Source organism: Condylura cristata, unplaced genomic scaffold (assembly GCF_000260355.1).
Source record: "Condylura cristata isolate star-nosed mole 26May11 unplaced genomic scaffold, ConCri1.0 scaffold00003, whole genome shotgun sequence".
In the NCBI taxonomy this organism is placed as follows: domain Eukaryota; kingdom Metazoa; phylum Chordata; class Mammalia; order Eulipotyphla; family Talpidae; genus Condylura; species Condylura cristata.
In genome coordinates, this window is record NW_004567104.1 from 8,477,037 (window position 1) to 8,501,317 (window position 24,281).

The 24,281-nt window shown below is 34.5% G+C and overlaps 1 protein-coding gene across 2 annotated transcripts in view; it reads left to right on the plus strand.

Annotated features, from left to right (window-relative positions):
* PRKCI (protein kinase C, iota) overlaps positions 1-24,281 on the plus strand; it is a 76,213-nt gene that overhangs the window by 31,194 nt on the left and 20,738 nt on the right. Inside the window, exons 2-8 of one of the 2 annotated variants that reach the window (XM_012734554.1) lie at positions 7,138-7,242; positions 7,586-7,675; positions 8,909-8,959; positions 12,991-13,076; positions 14,668-14,808; positions 17,377-17,431; positions 18,420-18,478. In XM_012734554.1, the coding sequence (XP_012590008.1) occupies positions 7,176-7,242; positions 7,586-7,675; positions 8,909-8,959; positions 12,991-13,076; positions 14,668-14,808; positions 17,377-17,431; positions 18,420-18,478 (549 nt within the window). In that variant the 5' untranslated portion in view covers positions 7,138-7,175. The remainder of the gene's footprint in view (positions 1-7,137; positions 7,243-7,585; positions 7,676-8,908; positions 8,960-12,990; positions 13,077-14,667; positions 14,809-17,376; positions 17,432-18,419; positions 18,479-24,281) is intronic. The other variant, XM_004674954.2, reaches the window with a different exon arrangement.

Here is a 24,281-nt window from a genome sequence, read left to right on the forward strand (position 1 = left end):
GAGAGGCTTCACCAGAGACAGAGTGGGGGAACAGAACAGGCAGATCTACGAAGTACACTGCTGGGGGAACAGCGGGGGGGTCAGGAGAAGTCTGCCAGCCATGTGGTCACTGCCGGGGCAGGCGGGAATCGAACTCATGCGGAAGTGGCTTTAGCTTCTCAGTGCTTTGCTTTAACCCACTGCGCCACGAGGGAGGGCCTCAAGTTTCTTTTTTTAAAAAAGATTTATTTATTTATGCATCGAAGAACCCAGGTGCAGACCAAAGGTGTAGGGCATGAGAGAATTTACCAGAGACATAATGGGGAGCCAAATAGGCAGAACTACTGAAATACACTGCTGAGGGGAAGCAGCATGTGAGACAGGAGAGGTCTGCTGTGCTATTATTGTGGGTCACCTCCCTGGCTGGGGATTGAGCTCTGGCCTGCAGCTGTCACAGCATGATAATGCTGAGACTTAACCCCTGTGCTACCAAAAAGGTCTTTTCTCAAGTTTCTTGTATTGAGAGTTCTTGACCTTCTTAGTTCTATAGATTTATAGTTTTTGTCAAATTTGGAATTTTTTGGGCTATTATCTTTTTTAAAGATTTTTTTATTTATGCATGCAAGAAGTGGGATGTAGGTTAGAGGGGCTGGGGTTGAGAGGAGTCACTAGACATAGTTGGGGGCAGAATAGGCAGATAATGAAATAAATACACTCCTGAGGGGAGCAGTTGGTTGGACAGGAAAGGTCTGTACCATGAGGGTCACCTCCTCAATCTGCAGTGGTTGGTATTAGCTTGATAGCTTTGAGACTTTCACACCTGTGCCACCAGGGAGGCCCCTGACTATTATCTTTTCGCATTTTTTTCTGTCATCAGTCATCTCCTTCTGAAGTTGTAAAGTTCACTAATGCTTTTATTTATTTATTTATTTATTTTAAAGTCTTTTCCTCTGCATTTCATTTTGTAGTATTTTATTGTTGTGTCTTTAAGGTCACTAATTCAGTGTCTTGTCTGCCATTAATCTCATTTAAGTACACTTTTCATTTCAGACTTTGTAGTTTTTATGTCTAGACATTCAATTTGGGTTTTCTAAAATATCTTTCATTTGCTTAACACCCTCTAGCTTCTTGAACTTACTATAGTTATTATAGTCCCGTCTTCAAGTTCTTTCATCTGTTTTAATTTAGGATCTCTGTTTTTCCTGTTATGTGTCTCATACTGCTGCTTTTACACATGCCTAGTATTTCATTGTTGAGCACATGGCTTGTTTCATTTCCTTATTTTTAAATTTTTATTGAAATAATATTAGGCCTGGTTAAATTTTTTCATTTTCTGAAATTTGTGACTTTTGTTTTATGGGTGTTGAGTATTTTCTTATATTCTTATAGTTTTGTTCTAAATTGCATTTAAATTGCTTGGAAATAGTTAATCCTTTGCTTGACTTCTTTTTCAGTTTTTTGTTTAAAGTTTTTCTTTTTTGTTAGTTTTAGGTGTAGGGTTAAATCTTACTGCTCCATCCAGAAGTGTAAGTTGAGGATGTATTGTTTGATAGGGCAGCATATATATATTTCTGTAACTACTGAATTACACTTGAAGAAAAATGAAGCAACAAAGCAGAAATCTATTATTATTGTGTTTGGTGCTTATGTTGAAAGGATAACTATCAACACCATCACATTCTTTTTTAAATGCATATCAGTGTTAAAGACAACCATGAACACCAAGTCTGACATTTATTAACTTTAAAAATTATATAGCATATATTTGCAGTGACTTGTGAAAGATTTCCTTAGCATTCTTGGAAATGATAAATATTTGCAAAAATGTTTATTTTTAAGCAGTGCTCTCTTTAGGTGCCTAGTATCATTATTTCATAAATGGTTTATACTGTTCTGACCCTAGTACACAAAGACATGATGGTAGTGGGAATAGAAAAAAAAGGGAGAGAATTGTGATGATGCTGTCTCAGGCAAATGTTAGAGCTTGCCAACTTTGATTTTAGACTGTGTTGATTTTTTCAGATGTGGGGCACTGGTTCAGCTGTATTGAAATATCTAATATAACTATTTTTTTTTTTTTTAGATTTATTTATTTGTACATACAGAACTGGGGTACAGGCCAGAGGCTCAGGGGTGGCGAGAGGCTTCACCAGAGACAGAGTAGGGAGCAGAACAGGCAGATCAATGAAGTACACTGCTGAGGGGAGCAGCGGGCGGGTCAGGAGAGGTCTGCCACGCCATGTGGTCACCTCCAGGGCAGGCGGGAATCGAACTCATGCGGAAGTGAGTTTAGCTTCTCAGTGCAGTGCTTTAACCCGCTGCGCCACCAGGGAGGGCCCCAACTAATATAACTATTTTTATATATGTGTTTTATGTTATGCATCTTGCATACTTATTAGACTTTTTGAGGTCTGATTCTTTAATTTTCTTCTCTTTTTCTGTTGGTCAAAAGAAAATGTTGATGCAGTGAACAAAGACCAGGGCTGCTGATTAATACACAGATTTTTGTTATGTTGAACTTTATTAGAATGAGCAGATTTCATTCTGTTTATACTCTTGTTTTAGGATGTAAATTCAAACTTTAGTAATAGAGTGGGCTTTGAGCAGTAGTTTCTCCTCTCCTTTGTTTCATAATGACTCTTTTACTTATGAGTTCTATATCCTGCTTTCTCAAGCATTAAGCAGTGAGGTAATACTTGGACCAAAGACATTCAGTCCAAAAGAAAACAAAATAGATATGAATATAGTCACTAACTTGTTCTCATACTTCCTTGTGGTTATTCAAAAGTATCAGTCTCTAGGTATTTACTAAAAGCAGGTACTTTATCTGGCCTGAGTTTTAACCAACAGCAAATCAATAGTGGTCTGGCAAAAAGACAACATCCAGTAAAAGGGAATAGGTACTTTTATAAATATGTTTATAGTGATTCCTTTAATAATATTTAATTACATTCTTGATATTTTTAATCAAAGTGCAGTAGTAAAAACATACCTATAGTGAATTATTCATACTGGATTATATTATTTCAACTATGCTCTTTCGTTTTCTAAGCACCCTTGCAGTATCAGTAATAGCCCTCTTTTTACATGAGAGAAAACTGATACTCAAAAAGGCAATTTTACTAAAGTACAAAAAAGAGAGCTAGGATTTGGAGCCTAGGAAAGAGCCTGGATAAATGCTTCTGAGAGATTTTTGATGCTCCTCTCAAAAGGACTTACTTAGGTAATTCATACTAATATAATTCATTAGCATAACATTTATATTACTGACAGTTTTGTAATCTCTGGCTGGTCCTTCTGTTTGTTCTAGGAAAATGTAGCCATCTAATAAAGGGTGATATGAATTGAGAATACATATCTCTCCAAGGCACACAACTACTTACAGGTTTTTTTCTAGACTTTTTAATGTTTTGTAGGTGCTAGTTAAAAGATAAAGTGTAAGTCAACTTTAAAAGTCATAAAACTGGCCCTCCCTGGTGGCGCAGCGGGTTAAAACACAGCACTAAGAAGCTAAAGCCACTTCCGCATGAGTTCGATCCCGCCTGCCCCGGAGGAGATCCACATGGCGGCAGACCTCTCGTGACATGCCAGGCTGCTCCCCTCAGCAGTGTACTTCGTCGATCTGCCTGTTCTGCTCCCCGCTCTGTACCTGGTGAATCTTCTCACCCTCCGCATCTCTGCCTGTACCACAGTTCTTTATGAATAAATAAATAAATCTTTAAAAAAAGTCATAAAACTTCAGAAACTGTATCTGTTAGCCTATCATCCTCCTGCAGAATTGTGTTTATTTTTCCGAAAACCTTTTAATCTTTTCAGTGATCTTTTCTTAACTTAGGTATTCAATTTATATGCATTTTGGATCCTTGCCTTTGCTCACTTTTGTGTTTATTTCTGAATTAACTTTGCTTTAAGATACTTTCCACCTACTACAGAGAGCATTTAGTCAATTTTTGTCTCATCTTGCCTTTTTTCTGAAATTAAGGAATTCAGGGCAATCTTAATGAAATGGTTTACCAAGGTTTCTTAGAAAATAGATGGTTAGATTTGAGGTTTTTGAATCATGGACAGGATTTGGTTTAATTATTTTAAGCTTTCTGGGAAATTTTGTAGAACTATAACAACATTAAAATCAACCAATATTGATTAGTTTTATTTTATTTGTCTATATATGCATATAAGAACTGGGCTATACGTCAGAGGTGTGCCTTGGGAATTGAGAGGATACACCAGAGACAGAGTGGAGGCAGAACAGGCAGACTGACTGAAATACACTGATGAAGGAGGCAACTGGTGAGAAAGGAGAGGTCTGCTGCACCAAGTGGATTAGCTCCCTATACTGGAATGAACTCATGGTGCAGTGGCTGCCCATAATGATGCTGAGCTTTAACCCCTTGGCACCACCAGGGATGCCTTTAATAACATACCAGGTTACAATATCAGCATATAAAATTCTTTATACATAAATGACAAGGAGAAAGAAAAAAAATTAGGAAAGTAACTATATTTATAATTGTTTCAGAAAGAATTGAATACCTCAGAAAAAGCCAAATGGAGATAAAAGCTGTATACAACATAACACAAAAGGAGTTGATACAATATACAGAGGTGGAAGGATATCCCATGCTCATGGATAGGGAATACCAGTATAATCAAAATGACTATACTTCCTAAAATGATATACAAAAATTTAATGCAGCCTTTATTAAATACCAGCAATATTTTTCAAAGAAACGGAGGGAAAGCTAATCGAAAATTCATGGAACCATACAAGATGTTGAGTTGCAAAAGCAACCCTAAGAAAATAAGAAGGGAAACGGAGGCATCACATTACTTGACTTCATACTTTACTATAAAGCAACAGTATTAAAAATTGAAAGGAAGCTTATTGAATATCTGTGGAACCATACAAGACTTTAAATTGCAAAAGCAACCCTAAGAAAAAAGAAGAGAGATGGAGGAATCGCATTACCGACTTCATACTTTATTATAAAGCTACAGTAGTAAAAACAATGTAGTATAGTTCAAAAAATAGTTACACAAGCCACAAGCCAATGGAATAGTCAAACACCCAAAAATAAGACCATATATATATATATATATATATATATATACACACCAGCAGTTAATAAAAGGTAAAACAGCTTTCGCCACAAAATGGGAGAGGAAGGTCTATTTAATAAATGGTGATGAGAAAATTGGAAAGCAATACATGAAAGATTGAAATTGTGTTGCTCAGTAACATCATAATCAAAAATAAACTCCAAGTGGATTAAAAATTTATAAAAAAAATTTATAAAATTAAAAATTTATAAAATTAAAACAAGTAAACACACAGAGGAAAATATTGTTATTATAGTCCATGATAACAACAATAAGGGTATTATTGGTGACTTATCCCCTATGGCAAAGGAATTAAAAGCAGAAATAAATAGTGGGATTGCCTCAAGTTAAAAAGCTCTGTACAATGAAAGAAAATATGAGACAATCTAATACATGCCCTGTTAGGTAGGAGAAAATACTTACATACTATATTAGTACAGTGATACAGTATATAACAGTATAATAAAGTAGAGAGATAAGGAATTAATAGCCAACATATATAAAAAACTCATACAATTTATCAACAACAATAAACAAACTACCAAATGAATAAGTGGACAGTAGGTATGAAGAGATAATTCACCAGAGGTTATCCAGAAAAACAAAATAATTGTGAAAAAAAATTATTTCTAATAAGAGAGACGCAAATTAAAGTCATTATAATAAAATACTACCTCACTTCTGTGAGCATGGCATACATTTAAACAAATATTAGAAAGAATGTGGAGAAAAGGAACTCAGTTGGTGGGAATGTAAACTGGTACAACCATTATGGAAAACAGTCTGGATTCTTTCTTTAACAATGTTAATACTGTATTGCCCTTCTGTCCCATTCTTGGGTATCTATCCACAGACTATGAAACCACCAACAAAAATTTTCATGTGTTACACAATGTTTGTAACAGCATTATTCAAAATGGCAATGACAAGGAAGCATTCTGAGTGTCTATCAGCAAATGATTGGGTTAAGAAAATGTATATACAGACCATAGAGTATCATATAGCCATAAGAAGAGGTGAAATGCAGCCATTTTCTACAAAATGGAGGAACTTTGAGAAAATTGAATGCAGTAAACTAAGTTACAATAATAAAAACAATGGGTATTTATATAGCAATAATTCAGTAAACTAAAAAACACTCCCAAAATCTAGTAGACATTAATAAATATCCCATTAATAAATATCCTGAGGACTGTGAGGTTAAGAGGGAAGGGTAAGGGGATCAAACGAATGTTGGTTTGTGAGAGGGAAGAAAATGTGAACTACTACCTTGTTTTGGGTAAGGCTTTTCAAATGAAGTGGCTTTTGTCAGTAAGTCACCAGTTTTCTGGATTCCTCTTGGAAAATGGTAGGAAGATGTTTGTGACATAACAAATCACTTCAAGGTTTACTAGCTTCAGCAAAACTCTACCATTTTATTATATATATGTATTTACACTGAGTCAGTTGGTTTGTTGGATTAACTGGAAGCAGTGAATGCAGTGACCAATCGCCAGCTGCATCTAGAATCACCTAGAAATTCATCTGTAATGCTGGCATACGTGCTTTTTTCTCAGTCTTGGTGCAAATCTGCTCTTCTCAGTGGTTTTCTCTCATTCTTACATGGTGGCTTATGACTCCCAAAAGCACAAAAGCAAAAGGTGCCAGACCTTTTTCATGATGAAGTCTGGAACTGGCACCATGCCACTGTGTGGTTTTTTTTTTCATTGCTAATGTAGTTATAGTGAGGCTAACCACAATAAATGACATTATCTCTAGAATATTTTCATCTTCACAAACTGGAACTCTATACTCATTAAACAGTAACTCATCACTCCTTCCCTTCAATATTCTAAATGATTTTCTTTGAGGAGCACCCTTTACAGAAAATGTGCCATCTCACTGATTGCTAGATATGACTCAGTTCTTTGTCTGGTAGAATGGTGTCTTTTCCTTTTCCTTTTCTATGTAAGTTCATTAAACTTATGCATTAACTTTTAAAAGCAGCTCAATTAGGACTGTTTTTCAGTCCAAAGTACTTTTGTAACTGTGCTTTCTTTCTGTGACCTTCTTGATCAGGCTCTCAGGTGAAAGGAAAAATTTGACAAAATTATTACATGGAGAACTCTAACCATCTATATTTTGCAAATGGAACCTCTTTCACTTCCTCTTTTAAAGAAACAGGTAACAGAAAGCTTGTTCCTGGCCATTAGCCATATTGCAGTAACCCTCTAAAATGTGGTCAAGGTAGAAATCTGTTTGGTACATTTTGAACCTATACAATACTGAGAACCTATACAATTTTTAGTATGTATAAAATTTGTTACCCATGAGCCTCATGCAATAGGCCATAGAAATAGAATGGAAGTTATGTTACTTACTTTAGAGAATAAAATTATGTAAATAAATATTTAAAAGATATTGTTGCTACGTGTGTATGTGTAATATTTTCTCAAATTTTCAAATAATAGAAATTTTTTACTAATCATAAAAGATACTGAGTTTACTTTACTTTTATATTTTTTAGGAGACCCATGTACAGTATCATCTCAGTTGGAATTAGAAGAAGCTTTTAGACTTTATGAACTAAACAAGGACTCTGAGCTCTTGATTCATGGTAAAGTGTAGTCATTTCTGACTCTTTTGGAAGTAATCCTGTCTTCTTAAATTTAAAAACATAGTCCTTATGTTCTTAATCATTACCTCTTATAGCTATGTAATTTTCTTTATTCAGTAGTTTCTCAAATGCTAGAGAAGAAAAAGGCAATCTGTAAATTTGTGTTGTTTATGCTTGCTTGGGTATAAAATGTGATTATCTTCATATTTAAAAGAAGAGCTTAAATGATTTTAAGTACGAGAGCCTATAAGAGCCTATTGTTTCCTTCTTCAAAGGCATCTTAAGTTTCCTTTTGTTGAGGGGTTAACAGTGAAATCATTTACATAATTATTGATAGACATTAGTGTGTTAAATGTCAACCACCCTGAGAGGTAAGTAATGGTGTGGTGTAGAAGAGGATAATGTATAACAATTATTATAAATCCGAGTTGTCAGTCTAGATGGTATTCTGATTCAAATCTGTGCTCTTTTCATTCTATCATACTATCCCACAAATTTTTCGTGTCACACAGAGTCACTTAATATGCTTTATTTAATTGTTACACATTGGCAGTATTTCATGTTAACAGTTTGAGAGCTCTGGGCCAGATCTAGAGAACTCTCTAAGTAAAATTTGAAACAGCTATAAATCTTTTTATAGTATAATGAATTATTTAAGACTTTATTATTTCCTTGTATTTTCTTTATAGTTTTTTTTTTAATTTACACAATAGTCTGAATTTTTCTGTCTTCATAATTTGATTTAGTGACTCCAAGGAATCTATAATTTGTTGATCATAGTAGAGCTCTAGAAGTTATACATTTTTTGGTCATGTCTTTCTAGAACTAAACTAGAATGAATGCTTAAAGAAATTACTGACTAGTATTAAAGAGTTAATTTTATATTTTACTTCCTTTTCCCACAGTGTCACATCTGTTTTCAAGGTTTAAGAGATAGTAGTTAATGATATCGCAAAAGACAAAAAAATATCAATAATGGATACAACAGGAACTAGAATAAGTAATTTGAGCTTCTAATGCATTGTTCATAGGTTTTGCTTTTCTAGAATTTACTTTAGATAGCCTTAATAAAATGTATCCCTTCAAAAAATAATACTGACCACATTAAGAATCTTGGGTCAAGAGGGGTGAGGTTGACATTTGGGTTGATTTTTTTTTTTTGATAGAGTTTAAAATAAATTTATAACATATGTTTTAAATGTGCTGTATTAATTTCAATTTATTTCCTTTCAGTATTTCCTTGTGTACCAGAACGTCCTGGAATGCCCTGTCCAGGAGAAGATAGTGAGTATTTATGTAATTCACATCTTTGAAAAAGAGTTCATTTCTGGCACAACTAAAAAGAAATCATAAATAGCACCTTTTAATCCACTTGATTCTCTTCTTCCATTTAAAGTTTACTAGTGGCTGTCTAAATTGATATTTGCTAGCTCAAAATCACGCAGTTCTTAATTACATATTATTATAACTGTCTAGTGAGCATTTGAAAGGAAAATGAAGTTAATCTTTAGTTGTGATCTTACTGGTTTTTTAATTTCAGAGAGTTTCAAATCTATAGAGAAGTTGAAACAATATTGAAAACAAAGTATTCATGTATCCCTTGCCAATATTCACCAAGGTTAACATTTTCCATTTTCCATGTTTGTTTTATCCGATTTTTTAAGTGTACAGCACACACATGTACATGCTCTGATAAAATGTGGGGTTTGGGAGCCCTCCCTGGTGGCGCGGCGGGTTAAACCACTGCACTAAGAAGCTTAAGCCACTTCCACATGAGTTCGATTCCCGCCTGCCCCAGAGGAGACCACATGGCGAGGCAGACCTCTCCTGGCCCGCCCGCTGCTCCCCTCAGCAGTGTGTTTCCTCGATCTGCCTGTTCTGCTCCCCGCTCTGTCTCTGGTGAATCCTCTCACCTTCTGTATCTCTGGCCTATATCCCAGTTCTGTACGAATAAATAAATAAATCTTAAAAAAAAAAAATGTGGGGTGAACAGGGTCTTTGGGTTACCTCTGAGAAACATTTCAGCAGAGTTCACTTTCTAGCAGCACACTATAAGAATACTAAGGTTTCCATAAACTAAAACAGGCAAAGGCTGCCTTTTAAAATAACAGGTTTATTAGAAAAAAGGTAAAAAGAGACACCTGCATAGAAGTGAGTAGGCAGAAAGTTGCTGCTGCTACGACGTTTTTGGGGGTGGGTGGGGGGAGGAGAGGTGGGGAGAGTTTTGTTTAAAGGGACACCTGCATAGACATTGTCAGTCTGAGGACAAGAACTGTATTTTTCCAGGTAGGAGTTGTTCTAATACAGTGTTCCTTTTGGAGGGAGGGGTTAAATTTTTTTGTGAAAATTTTAATCTGTTGTGATTCACTTCTAGGTATAGTTGGGTTAATGGTAAGGGCCATCAATCTCCATATTCCTACCTCTGGTCATTGCCTACAGATATTTGCTATTATAGCAGTTGTTAATAATGATAGACAGTTCCCATATCCCCATCTCTAGCCACAGTTAAGGATTTCAATAGCTGGTTTAATGGTGAAACTAATCATTTCCATCCCCACCTTCAGTTTTGGGTGTTACCACACCTCAACCCCAACTTTTCTAGTCTTAAGCCTCCATCACATTCATATATGTAACAAACACACTTGTTTGTTTGATTTTTGTATTATTTGAGAGTAGGTGGCTACTAGCACACTGTTCTTTTAAAATTGTTAATGGACCTATTTTTTAATGTCTTAGCAGGAAGTTTTCTTTTTTTTAACTTTGCTCATGCTTTATTTTTGCCATATGTGATATTTACATTTCTCTGTCATTTAATTTATCTACATTTAATTTTATGGCTTCTAAGTTTTGAGTCACAGTTACAGAACACTCAACACACTCTAAAGTTATTTGAAAATTCCATATTTCCTTCTGTTATGCAAATAGTTCCATTTATTTATTTTCCAGCTTAGGTTTTTATTTATTTATTTTAATAATGTAATAGTTTATTTTTATGTCATTTTGTGCCTTTTTCCATCTCAGTTGAAATCCCTGTGTGATTCCCATCACCAAATCATCCATGTGCCATCACCATAGTCCAGTGCACTTCCCCCCACCATTTTTTATCTCATTTCCCATTCCATCCCTGTAAAATGTGTCTGGTATATAGTTGATCATCATTATTATTTTCTCCCCTGGTCCTTAATACTCCTGCTATGAGTGAAACCATCCAGTATTTTTCCTTTTCTTTCTGGATTATTTCACTAAGCATGATCTTTTCCAGCTCCATCCATGTTGCTACAAAGGCATGTGTTTATTTTTTTTGGTTGCTGAGTTATGTTCCATTGTGTATATGTACCACATCTTAATCCAGCCATCTACTTTTAGGCATTTGGGCTGTTTCCATGTCTTTTCAGTTATAAATAAAGCAGAGGGTGCAGGTACCTTTTTGAATCAGCGTTATTGTGTCTTTTGGGTAGATACCTAGGAGTGGATTGCTGGGTCATATGGAAGCTCCATTTTAACTGTTAGCTCCAGTTTTCCATAGTGGTTGTACTCATTTGTATTCCCACCAGCAGTGCTGGAGAGTTCCTTTTTCTCCACATCTTCGCCAACATTTGTTGTTGTTGTTTTATGATGTGCCATTCTTACCGGGGTGAGGTGGTATCTCATTGTGGTTTTAATTTGCATCTCCTTTATTACAAGTAATGTTGAACATTTTTTCATATGCTTGTTGGCCATCTGCATTTCCTCTTTGGATAAGTGTCTTCTTAGCTCTTCTGCCTATTTTTTGATGGGGTTGTTTATTTTTGTTGAGTTTCATCAGTTCTTTGGATATCTTTGTGATCAATCCTTTATCACTACTTTTGTGTGAGAAAATTTTTTTCCCAATCCGTGGGCTGTCTGTCTGTTTTTTATAATGTCTCTTTTGCTGTACAGAAGCTCTTTAACTTGATGTAGTCCCATCTGTTTATCCTTGCCTTCACTATCGTTGCATTGAGTGCTCTATCTGTAAAGATGGTGCTGATGTGTATGTTGTATAGTGTTTGGCCCATCTTTGCTTCCAGGTATTTTATGGTTTCCGTCCTTATGTCTAGGTCTTTAATCCACTCTGATTGGTTTTTGTCCATGGTGTGAGGTAGTGATCTAGTTTCATTTTTTTGCATGTAGCTTCCCAGTTTTCCCAGCACACTTGCTGAACAAACTTTTTTTGTTCCATTGTATCTTCTTTGCTCCTTTGTCAAAGATAAGCTGCCCATAAACCTGTGGGTTTATATCTGGGTTTTCTATTCTAATCCACTGGTTTGTGTGTCTGTTCTTGTTCCAGTACCATGCAGTTTTGATTATTATGGCTTTGTAGTATAGCTTGAAGTTTGGGATTTGTTTTTAGTCATGTGAGTTTTGGCTATTCATGGTCTTTTGTGGTTCCATATGAATCTCATCAATATTTGTTCTATTTCTTTGAAGAATGTCATTGAGACTTTTATTGGAATAGTGTTAAATCTGTGTATCGCTTTTGGTAGAATGGTCATTTTGATGATGTTAATTCTCCTGATCCATGAGCAGGGGATGTCTTTCTATTTCTTGGTGTCTTCTCTTATTTCTTTTAACAGTGTTTTGTAGTTTTCTTTGTATAAGTCTTTAATCTCTCTTGTTTGGTTGATTCCCAGGTATGAGATTCTTTTTAACTGAAAAGGGGATGGGTTTTTTTTTATTTCTGCTTCTTCTGATTGGTTGGTTGTATATAGGAAGGCCTCTGACTTTTGTGTGTTGATTTTATATCCTGCTACCTTACTAACTGGTTGATTGTTTTGATTAGTTTCTCTATGGAGTTTTTAGGGTTTTCCACATAAATTAACATATCATCTGCAAATAAAGACAGTTTTACTTCTTTTCCTATTTGTATCCTTTATATGTCCTTTTCCTGTCTTATTGCTCTGGCTAGAACTGCCAATGTTATGTTGAAGAGCAGTGGCAATAGTGGAAACCCTTATCTTGTTCCTGGTCTCCAAGGAAAGGCTTTCAGGATAATATTGGCTGTGGGTTTGTCAGATATGGCTTTATCATATTGAGGAATGTTCCTTCAAGAAGTTATCTTTAATAAATTATTAAAATATTTATACTCCTTAGGCTTTGTTCTAGTTCCTTTTAGTTTTTTCACTTTGAGTTTGTTTTTTTTTTTTTTTCAGTATTATTTTTAATACTTTTTTTTTACTTTTAGGTTTTTATCATGTATTTTTTTCACACAATGAATATCATTTAAAAAAAAATCACAGACTTAATCATAAAATTACTTTCATTCACACTTGCTCCTTTCTTTTTTAATCTTTCTTCAGAATCCATCTACCGCAGAGGTGCACGCCGCTGGAGAAAACTTTATTGTGCAAATGGTCACACTTTTCAAGCCAAGCGTTTTAACAGGGTAAACTTTGTTACATGTTGATAATTTGAGATACCTGTCTTTTTCTTCTCTTCTGTGAAAGAAAGGTACTCTTTAAAGGAATAAGTAGTTTTCCTGGGGCAATACACTTGTTGTCTTGAGGTAGTTGTAATTAACATCTTCTTTCACTCTTAAAAATGTTCCACACTGGGCCCTCCCTGGTGGCGCAGCGGGTTAAAGCACTGCACCGAGAAGCTAAAGCCACTTCTGCATGAGTTCGATCCCCGCCTGGCCCGGAGGCGACCACATGGCGTGGCAGACCTCTCCTGACCGCCCGCTGCTCCCCTCAGCAGTGTACTTTATCGATCTGCCTGTTCTGCTCCCCCTCTGTCTCTGGTGAAGCCTCTCACCACCCCTGAGCCTCTGGCCTGTACCCCAGTTCTGTATGTACAAATAAAATTAAAAAAATTTAAAAAAAAAAGGAACAGGCTTTCCTTTAAAAAAAAAAAAAATGTTCCACATTGGTTAATTAACTCAACATCACCCTGGATTTTTTAATAAAATTCAAGGTAGTCAGAAATAAGTAAAGTTTATTTTCAAGTTTATTTAATATTATAATTTCAGTTTTCACTTAGAGATAATAATTGCAAACACATGTCTGATTTCTACTATTTACCAAACATTTTTCCAATTTGCTTACACATATATTGACTCATTTGATCCTTACAACAAACTTGTAAGGTAAGTACTATGTATTTCCATTTTACAGATGAAGAGACTGAGTGACAGGGCAGTTAACTTGCTCAAGATGACAAAACTACCAAGTTATAGAGGCAAGGTTTGAAAACAGTCGGTCTTCAGAATGTCATATTTAAACTACTCTTGAAAACTACAGATTTGTGGACTCCATTTCCATTCTAAAACCAGTGCCAGTGCTTGAGTTCAGAAATGTAAATAGCCACCACTTGAGTTTCCAAACTCTTATTCCCAGTAATACCAATTAAAAAACTCTGAAATAGAAAGTCAGGGCCTCCCTGGTGGTGCTGGGGTTAAAGTGTCAGCACTATGGCTGTAAAGTTCAGTCCCCAGCCAGGGAACTAATCCCACAGGGCACAGAGACCTCTTCTGTCTCACCCTCTGCTCCCTACTTTTGTCTCTGTTGAATCCTCTCTCACACCCCCGCAGCTCTGGCTTATATCCCAGTTCTTGTATGAATAAATAAATCTTTAAAACAAAAAATGGAAAGTCACTATAGGTTTACTACTACTCATTAAGCAAGACCTTACTTTGACCTCTAAACACAAACAGTTTAGGTTTATATTTGCCAGGAATCCTTGCACATATTTTCCTGCCATATGTTTTTTTGAGTTATAGTTTACTTTTTCTTATTTATTACACTAAACTTAATTATGTGAAGACTGAAAATTCTTGGCCTAGTTAACTAATTCCATTGTCTCTTTAATACAATTTCCTTGACCACTCTAACTTTGAAGAAATTGTATATGATAAAGGGAATGAATGGACTTAAGGAAAAACCAAAATTTCATTACTATGAACAAACTATTCATATGACTATAATGACTATAATCTTTTCTTGTTAATAAAACATTGTTGAATTACTGTTTGTTTACAGCGTGCTCACTGTGCCATCTGCACAGACCGAATATGGGGACTTGGACGCCAGGGATATAAGTGCATCAACTGCAAACTCCTGGTTCATAAGAAGTGCCACAAGCTTGTCACAATTGAATGTGGGCGGCATTCTTTGCAAACAGTAAGACGAATCGTTTCTCTTTTTTTTTAGTAGCACTTTTTTGATAACCCTACTTGAACAAAAAGTTAAAGTAGGGAGATATTAAGGAATCAGAACTCAATACTGTTATTACAGAATATGAATAAGAATGCTTTATAGCCCAGATAACGTAGTGTGGTTTTGGGAATTGTTATTACAAATTTGTTTGCAGAATATAGGAATTTCTTTGTTTCACCTATTATAAAACCTATTCTAAATTAGAAAGAAATTGGGAAAAAATCATTTAAGAAATCATTTCTCTTCGTTAAGCTCATTAACTACAACTTCTATTAATTAAATTTAGCGTCTGTACTAAGGAGAGATCAGTTAAGAGATTTAGCTAATCTATCTAAAGTGAGAGATTACTGGGGAGTTTTGCATTTAAATTTTTTTCATTTCCTATTTTAAATATATATATATAATTTAAGCATGTTTATTATAGAGACAATGTAGAATACAGATGAATAAAGAAAAAAAATTAAAATTCCCTATGAAACAAGCCATGTAAACTTGACACTTGATGTACAGCCTTCTAGTTTATGCAAATTTATATCCATAAACAGTATAATGAACTTTCATGTACCACTCAGCTAGCTATGGTTATCAGCTCAAAACCAATCTTGTTTCTATACCCCTACCCACTTAACCTGCCTTCATTTTGGCATATATCCCAGACATAGTTCAATATGTATCTTTATATGATAAGGATTCTTCTAAAAAACTGTTTTTCAGACAGGAAAACTATTTTTTTTTAAATCATTTCCATCAAATTCCATTAGATTTCTCTGTTGATATTAAATATCCATCTAAGAAATGTTCAAAATTTCAGTTGTCTCATAAATGTTATGATTTTGTTTTTTTAATTTTTATTATAAATCAGGATCCAGATAAAGTGCATAGTTGTGATTAGTTGGTATGTATCTTAGAGATGTTTTAATTTAATGATTCTTCCATCTCTTTTTCCCATCACAATTTAATTACAAAAGAAATTGAATTGTTAGTAGAAATGTTGCAGAATTTTGCTCTTTATTTTTCCAATGTTATGTTTAAATTTCTCTTGTCCCCTATATTATAGTTGGATGTATAAGGTTTGTTTAGATTCTAGTTCTTGGCCTTTTGTGGTTTATTTTCAGACTGCTTACTTTATACAAGAAGGAATGTTTATCAAAGGCATATGCATGGCTTTGTCGCATTCAATTACATACTAAATAAAAGTGAGACCATATATGTACTGTTTTCTAACATTTTTGTAAGGTATTTTTGTTATCTATATCTTCATCATTTTTAGCACATTTGTTAGATGTCTATGCTGTAATTTATTTAATCTGTTCCCATGAGTGAACATTTGAGTTATTTTCTAAATTTTTCTAGAAAGAAAATCATAATGAATTTCCTAGTAAATCTGTTGTTATCTAGGGATACAGAAATTGAATTACTGGTTTAAAGGATATGCATTTTTAAAAAGATCTGGATGCATCTTTCTAAATTGTTATAGCATGTTTGTTTATAGCTCTTTGAACATTGCAAAAGTACATGATAATTGGCAGCTATTTGGTATTAGAGTTATTTAGCTAGTAAAGAAAGTACATGATAAATTGGCGGCTGTTTGGTATTAAAGTTATTTAGCTAGTAAAGAAAGTTCAGTTTAGTAAGGTGAAAATGCAGTCTTAAAGAAAACAGAAGGCCAAAAATTGAGAATGCAATTACTGTTGATATTTTTGAACATTCTCAGGTAATGGCTTCTTAAGTGTAGAAGAGGGGGCAGTTAGTGACTCACTGACATCTTAGGATGGTGCTAAATGCATTGAAAAATCCATGAATCTATAGTTAGCCTTAAAGTGATAATTGTATGATTAATGCATCTTTTCAAGTTTACCCTTCCCTGCTGATATTCACTAAACTTGATCGAAATATTAATCTAGATGAATTCATTGTAACATTTTTGTTTAAATTAGTATTGTTCCTGATATTAGTGTTACTTAGTTGGTTAAGTCTGTTTCCAGGAGGTACTTTTATTTTTTTGGATCACTGACATCTTTGAGAATCTTCAAATAATGGGACACCCCTAAGATTTTACATATAATTTCAAGAGGTTTATTGACATGAAATCTATCTGTCTGCCTTAGCCAAAGACTTAAAGTGTATATATGGAACTCAAAGGAAGAATATGTAGTATAAGAAACAAATTTAGACTGTGTAGGTGTTTACTGTAATTGATAGCTTGTAACTAATTTTATATTTCTTTTGTTATATGTAAAATGTGACTAACATTAACTCATTTAGAAGAGTCTTGTATAGTTTCATACAATAAGATTAAAAATTAATATAGTGGCAGATAATCTATAGTTTAAATAACTGAGATGCTAATTAAGATGTAATAGTTAAATAATTATAACAAATTTAGTTATAGAATTCTTACTTTATAAGTTATAGTCTTTCAAGTAAATTTAATATGCCAGTTCTCATAGAAATTATGATGTTTCTGGATCTCCAGAGGTATTGGTGTTTAAAAGAATCCACTAATTCCCCTATTTTTGGAAATGTTTGTAGGAACCACTCATGACCATAGATCAGTCATCCATGCATTCAGAACATGCACAGACAGGTAAGAAAAGTAATGGCATGAACCATTGTTCATCAACAAAGTATCATTTAAAGATTCCTTTAGGTGACGCTTTCACCCAAGTTTAAAATATATACTTTTGTCCCAAGTAAAAGTTAGTTAATTGTATTTTGCAGTGGTAATATCAGTCACAATACTTAACAAATTTGGCATTTGAAAATGACTTATCTAATTCAGAAAAGTTACTTTTCAGATCCCTTTAAATTCAGCATATCTAGTTGTTTTTTTTTTTCAATAATGACTGTATACAGTGAACTTGTGTTCACATGTTTTTATAAGTTTTATTATCAAAAGTAGAAATTATGTAAAAGATAGAGATCCAGTATAGAACATTGAAAAAAGATTGTTATTTAAAACACCAAATAGGTACAAACCTTAAATATGTATCTGGGATCTTTGGAGAGCAGTGAAATAAAGCACAACAACATGATTTAAGCTAAATCAAAAGGGAGGCAAAGGAGTTTTTTAGGGAGGATAGAATACAGCCCCTTATTCATGGAGAGAACTGATTATATGAATGTAGGATTTTTTGTCCCAGAATAACTTCAGGGAGTAAAGATGAGTTCTGTCTTTGTCATTTATTTTCTTGATCTATGAGGTATGAAAGTCAGCACAGCATTTTGAATTTAAAAGAAGCATGAAAATCAGAGACCTTCTGTATCTAGTCATGCTACAAAATAAGTAGGATTTATAGAGTCATTTATTTCAGAAGTTGTTGGATTAATGTTTAAAGAACAGAAATTTTTAAAAAATAGCAAAAATATTTGTTAAAGTAATATTGACGACTGATTGGTTCTTCTCTATAAAGATTAGGATTTAACTCATTGAAATGCAATTTGCAGTTAGGACAGATACTTAATTTTAAAAGTTGAAAACTTACTCAGAAATAAAAACTGAAAAATCAGATTTTTTTTTTAAATCAAATTTGGGTAATGTGTTTTTTTTCTTTTGTTTGGAATTGGGGTTTTAGTAATTCCATATAATCCTTCAAGTCATGAGAGTTTGGACCAAGTTGGTGAAGAAAAAGAGGTAAGATAAATTGTTTTCTTATACATTATGTCATCAGCTTTTAATACAACCTGTTTAGAAATATGGCAAATTTACTTGCTTATATTTAGGTCATAATGGTAAAATACAGTATTTTTCAGTGCTTTCAGAATTTGATTTGAGTAAGCTACAAAATTAATTAAAATTAGGAGATAATGTAGTAGAATAATTTATCTTCATTTTAAGGTAGCATAATCTGAAAATTATGATGTCTCTGAAAAGGGTATTTGGTAGGTGTATTGTTTAAATATATCATAGATCCTATATACACACACACACATTTGTAGTTATGTTTATTGAGGTAATGTTGATTTATATCACAATATATGTCTTATCCATATAGGTTCACACCTTTAGAAATGTATTTTACCACTCCCACCACCAAACCCCAGTAATCTCTCCTTTGCTTCCACCCCACCAAATCCCTCTTCTGGTACCCTTGGTCATAAATCATATGCTCTTTCCCTCCTGTTTTTACCCCTCCTTTTCTCCTTCCTTCTGGTGGGAGTCTAAACCTCACCACTCCCCACCCCCAAAGCCTCAGCTCTCTGGTCAGCTTTCAAGGTTTGTCTTTAATCTTTGTTTGCTTTCTCTAATTATATATGTGAAACCACCCAGTATTTGTCTTTCTTCTTCTTACTTTGCTGGTTAGATCTTATATATTTTATGGACTATTTGTTTAAAGTATAAGTGATTAACTATCTTAACTGCCTCCATTTTTTCTATTAACTTGCCAGTTTATTTATTTATTTTTTTTAATAGTCCACAGATGAGTGCAGTAATCCAGTCCTTGCAGTTCTCTCCTTGGTACTGCTGGGAGTTGTAGTTTTCCAGTCACTGGAATAAGGGATGGAATCCAGAAAGCTGGAGTAGAGGTGGAGTCCACCAAACTTTGTAGAGTTCTTTTAGGACATCCTTCCCCTTAACAATTCCATTTATCACAATCTCTTCTAGGTCCATCTATGTTATTTCAAAGAGCAAGATTTCACCCTTTCTGTGGCTGAGTAGTATTCCATTACATATACATACCATAACTTTATCTAGTCATCAGTGGCCGGGCATTTGTGTTTTTTTCCACAGCTTGGCTATTGCAGTGGACATAGGGTTACATATAGGTTTCCAAATTAGTGTTTTCGTGTTCTTTGAGTAAATACCCAGAAGTGAGATTATTGAATTACTGGGTAGTTCATTTTTATTTATTTTTTAAATTTACATTGTTTATTTGCATTATTGTTCATTTTGTAATAATGTTTACTTCCCCTCTCCCCCACTCATCATCACCATAGCCCCCCACATTCCTCCCTCCTTCTGCTCCCTCTCTGTTCCCCTCCCTGTAGGATCTCTCTGGTTTATACTTGTCTGTTTTTGTTTTCTATTATAATAACAATGCACTCCCTCCCCCATCTTATTTACTTCTTTTAAATTCCTTCTGTAAGTGAAGCCATTTGATATTTTTTTTTCCTTCTGACTTATTTCACTGAGCATAATTCCTCCCAGCTCCATCTATCATCTATGTTGCTGTGAATGGCATGAGTGTATCTGTTTTGATTGCTGAATAGTATTCCATTATATATATATATATATATATATATATATATATATATAAATATATATATATATATTATTCTCAATGGTGAAAAGCTAAAGGCCTTTCCATGAAGATCAAGAACAAGACAAGGATGCCCACTTCTTACCACTCCTCTTCAACATAATACTAGAAGTTCTTGCCAGAGCAATAAAACAAGAGAAATTCATACAAGGAGTCCAAATAAGGAAAGAAATAAAACTATCACTATTTGCTGGTGATAATGGAAATATATATGGAGAATCATAAATACTTCATAGAAGAACTACTCAAAATAATTGAGCAAAATAGCAGGTTACAAAATCAACACACAAAAATCAGTAGTTTTCCTATACATGCTTAATCTGAAGAAGAAGTCAAGAAAGCCATTTCTTTTAAAATTGAAACCAAAAAAAAAATCAAATACTTGGGAATAAACCTAACAAAAGATGTGAAGGACCTATACAAGGAAAATTTTGCCAGGTTTTTTTTTTTTAAGAGAATAACAACAAAGGGATTTATTTAACAAACCTGAACAAGAATTTCTAAGGCCAATAATGGCCGTTTACTTTACCCAAAGTCATGTGCAGTACTGTCCAGTCCTGCACAAAGACCATTATGTTGGTGTCTTTCTACTACTGAGGATGTGCAACTCCCTTCCCAAACAATAGACCAAACATGTCTAAGATGGCATGGTGGCAGCCCAACTGTAGGTTAGGATCCAAATCACAAACACAACAAAGGATACAATGGCAGATACTCCTTGGGTGGACAGAATGTCCCAGCAAAGCACCTAAGAAACACCACACTCATGCAGTTTAGCAAGATGCCTGCCTGGCTCCGGGTCTCCCTTTTTCTCCACGCCATGCTTCAACAAGATGCCTGTTTCTCCTGGTCTCCCTTTTTCTGCCAGGCTTAGTAAAACTTTTCCAAAATGACTACTTAGACAAAGCCTCTGCCATGTGGCTGTGTCCACAAAGCTCAGCTCCACAAAGCCCTCACGGAGCTTTCCTACAGCCTTTGCTGCCATCATTATGCCACACTTCTGCAGCCACAGCTGGCACCCCTTCCCCCCACTCCATTTCTGCAGAGCTTCCTTATATACTTTTGCTGTTGCTTCACCCCACTTATAGCATTCTCCTCAGACACACTATTTTCTACCAGCAAACTCCTCCAGGGGGCACCGCACATAGCAATTTAGGCTCTCTAGCTACCGGTATCATTCCCCACTTTTAATTTATAACACCATATCTGTGGTGAATATTGGAAAAATTCTCCACTGAATTGTGCCAGTTTTTTTTTTAAACAAATTTTTAATAAAAAGTATTTCATTAAAATGATCAGTTTAAGTGATAAAGATTTATTATTCCTTTGACTTCTGGGAGGCAGCCTATTTTAATCATTTCTAGGGACCTAAGTATCCTCTGTGTTTCAATTTTTCATCTTTTTTTGTGGGACATAGAAGAATGGTATAGATCAGAGGTGTGGGGACTTAGAGGATTCACTAGAACCAAAGTAGGGAGCAGAATAGGCAGATTTACTGAAATACACTGCTGAGGGGAGCAATGGAAAAGACAGGAGAGGTCTCCTGCACCAAATGTGGGTGAAAGGTTTGTTGCAGTAAAGATCCAGGCAAAGTTTCTGACAGGCAGGAACTTTATTGCACTCCTGGCAAGGTTCAACAACCCCACAGGGGTCTAAGAAGTAGGTTTCTGGAATGCAAGGGGCAGCAGTTTTAAGTTCCTCTTTCCTACTCCAGTCTTGCCCCAGCCACGACCTTAAAATGGGTTAGCTCCTTAGAGGGCTTTGAACTCAGTCCGTAGTAGTGACAGTGCTGAAACTAACTCTAGGCCTCTAGGGAGGCCCCTCTCAATTTTTCGTATTTTTATGTTTCTAAACTTGAAAGGTTTCATTCACCCAACTTCCCCCCATTTTTGATCCAGTATTTATTTAATAAGTGTATGATACATTAGTCTTCTATTGGTTACCATTTTAAAGAAATCCAACTTTTTATTATGGAAGATTTTAAACATAAGTAAAAATAAACAGAATGGTGTAACAAAGTTCCTTTATCTGTATTAATTACCCAGTTAAAATAAGGCCAGTATATAGCAAGTGTTTTGTTGACCGACTTACTTCACTGTTGTATTACTTAATCTTATTTCTTTTTTTAGCTGTTTCTTTTTTAGCTGTTTTAGTTAATATGGTAGCTCTTCTTTAGCCATCCATCTCTTTCTTCCATCTTTCCTGTTTTAGTTTCATCTGTGTTTTATATACCAAAGTTGTTAGCATTTATAATCTGCCTTACAACTATAACCAAATCTTCCATAAAGGAGGGCATGTGTAATAATAAATAATGAATTCTCTGTTGTTCTGGCACAAGACAATAATGTTTTCTTCTATTTTAGTACTTTACAAAATTCTTTTGTATTTTGTATTGTACAAAATTTAGTACAAAATGTTTTTTGCATTTTGTTCTTTTTTGGAGTTTCTTGTTGGCTTCATTATTATTTTACAGTTTGTTTGTTTACCTAAGACTCATTTGCATCTGACATTTTTTTAAATTACTTATTTTATTAATGTAATGTTAGTTAAAGCAATGTCTATGTTTTAGGGTCTAGGTCCATACCTCTTTAAATGTATGTTAGTGTACTGTGCCTAGCACCAGCCTTCAAGATTTTTTAATCTATGTTTAAACTAAAGAATAATATACAAACAATTACACAATTATGAGAATACAAATAGATTATTTTTCACAGATGTATGCTATCTAATGACTAACCAGATCAGGAGATGGGATCAGTAGAAGCCCATCTGGTACTTTCTCCTAGTCACTAGGAGAAAGTCCTAGTCATCACTCCTCCCCTCCAAGTAGCCACAGGATTTAACAACAGTTTTATTTTAGTATCACAGATTAGTTTTGTCTTTCCTCCCAAACGTTATAGAAATGAATTCATACAGCATGTATCCTTTTTGTGTCAAACTTCTTTTAATCAGCATTGTATTTGTGAGAGTCAACCATGTTTCATATCATGATATTTCATTTATTTTCACTGTTATTTCAATTTATTCTGTTGCCTATTTCCCTTCTAGATTAGTATTATTATAAATAGTCCCAGTAAAGATAGTTTGATACATATATTTAAACATTTCTATTAGGCATGTACTGTCAACATTTTCTTACGTATGTAGGGAAATTCCTAAGTCATGTGTTCATTTAGCTTCAGTGGATAATGCAGTTTTCATAGTGCTTGTATCAATTTAAATTTTCACCAGCAATGTGTGTGTTTGGTTTGTTCTACATCTTGTGAAAACTTTGTAGTCTGTCTTTTTAGTTTGAACTTACATTCTTTTGCTATTCTATTACTGGTTATTCTAAAAATTGCATCTCAAACCCTGACTTACTTAAATTCAGTAGAAATTGTTAATAATTTTTCTACCATCTCCTAGAATATTCAGAGACATTAGAATGTTTCCATTTGCTCATCCTTCCTTCCTGTCTTTGATGCCATTTTTATCTTATTTTAAAATGTTGTATGTGTACATGTTCGTATTTTTAAGCAGTCAGTCTTTATTAAGATTCATGTATCTTTTATCCTTTTCTGTATTCATTCCTGAATCTCTGTTCTTCCAGCTGAAATCATCTTCTTGTCAAATTCAATTTAGTATTGCCCTTAGTGAGAGCCTACAATTGTAGATTTTCATAATTTTTATTTGCCTAAATGTTTTTATTTCACTGTCATTTTGAAGTCTTTTTAAAAATATATATATTTATTTATGCTTACAGAACTGGGGTACAGGCCAGAGGTGTGGTGGTTAAGAGGATTCACCATAGATAGAGTGGGGAGCAGAATAGACAGATTGACCAAGTATACTGCTGAGGGTAGCAGTGGGTGAGTCAGAAGAGGTCTGCCACACCTTGTGAGTCAGCTCCCTGGCTGGGGATCGAACTCGTGCTGCAGTGGCTTCAGAGAGCTTCATAATGCAATGTTTTAACCTGTTGCACCACTAGGGATAGCCCCATGAAGCCCTTTTTTTTTTTTTTTAATAATTTATTTTTACATCATTTTGTGCATGTATCCATCTCAGTTGTAATCCCCATGGGCTTCCCATTACCAAATCACCCATGTGCCATCACCACAGTCTAATGCACCTCCCTCCCCCACTGTTTTTGATCCCATTCCCAACTCCACCCCCATAAAATGTCTCTGGTATATAGCA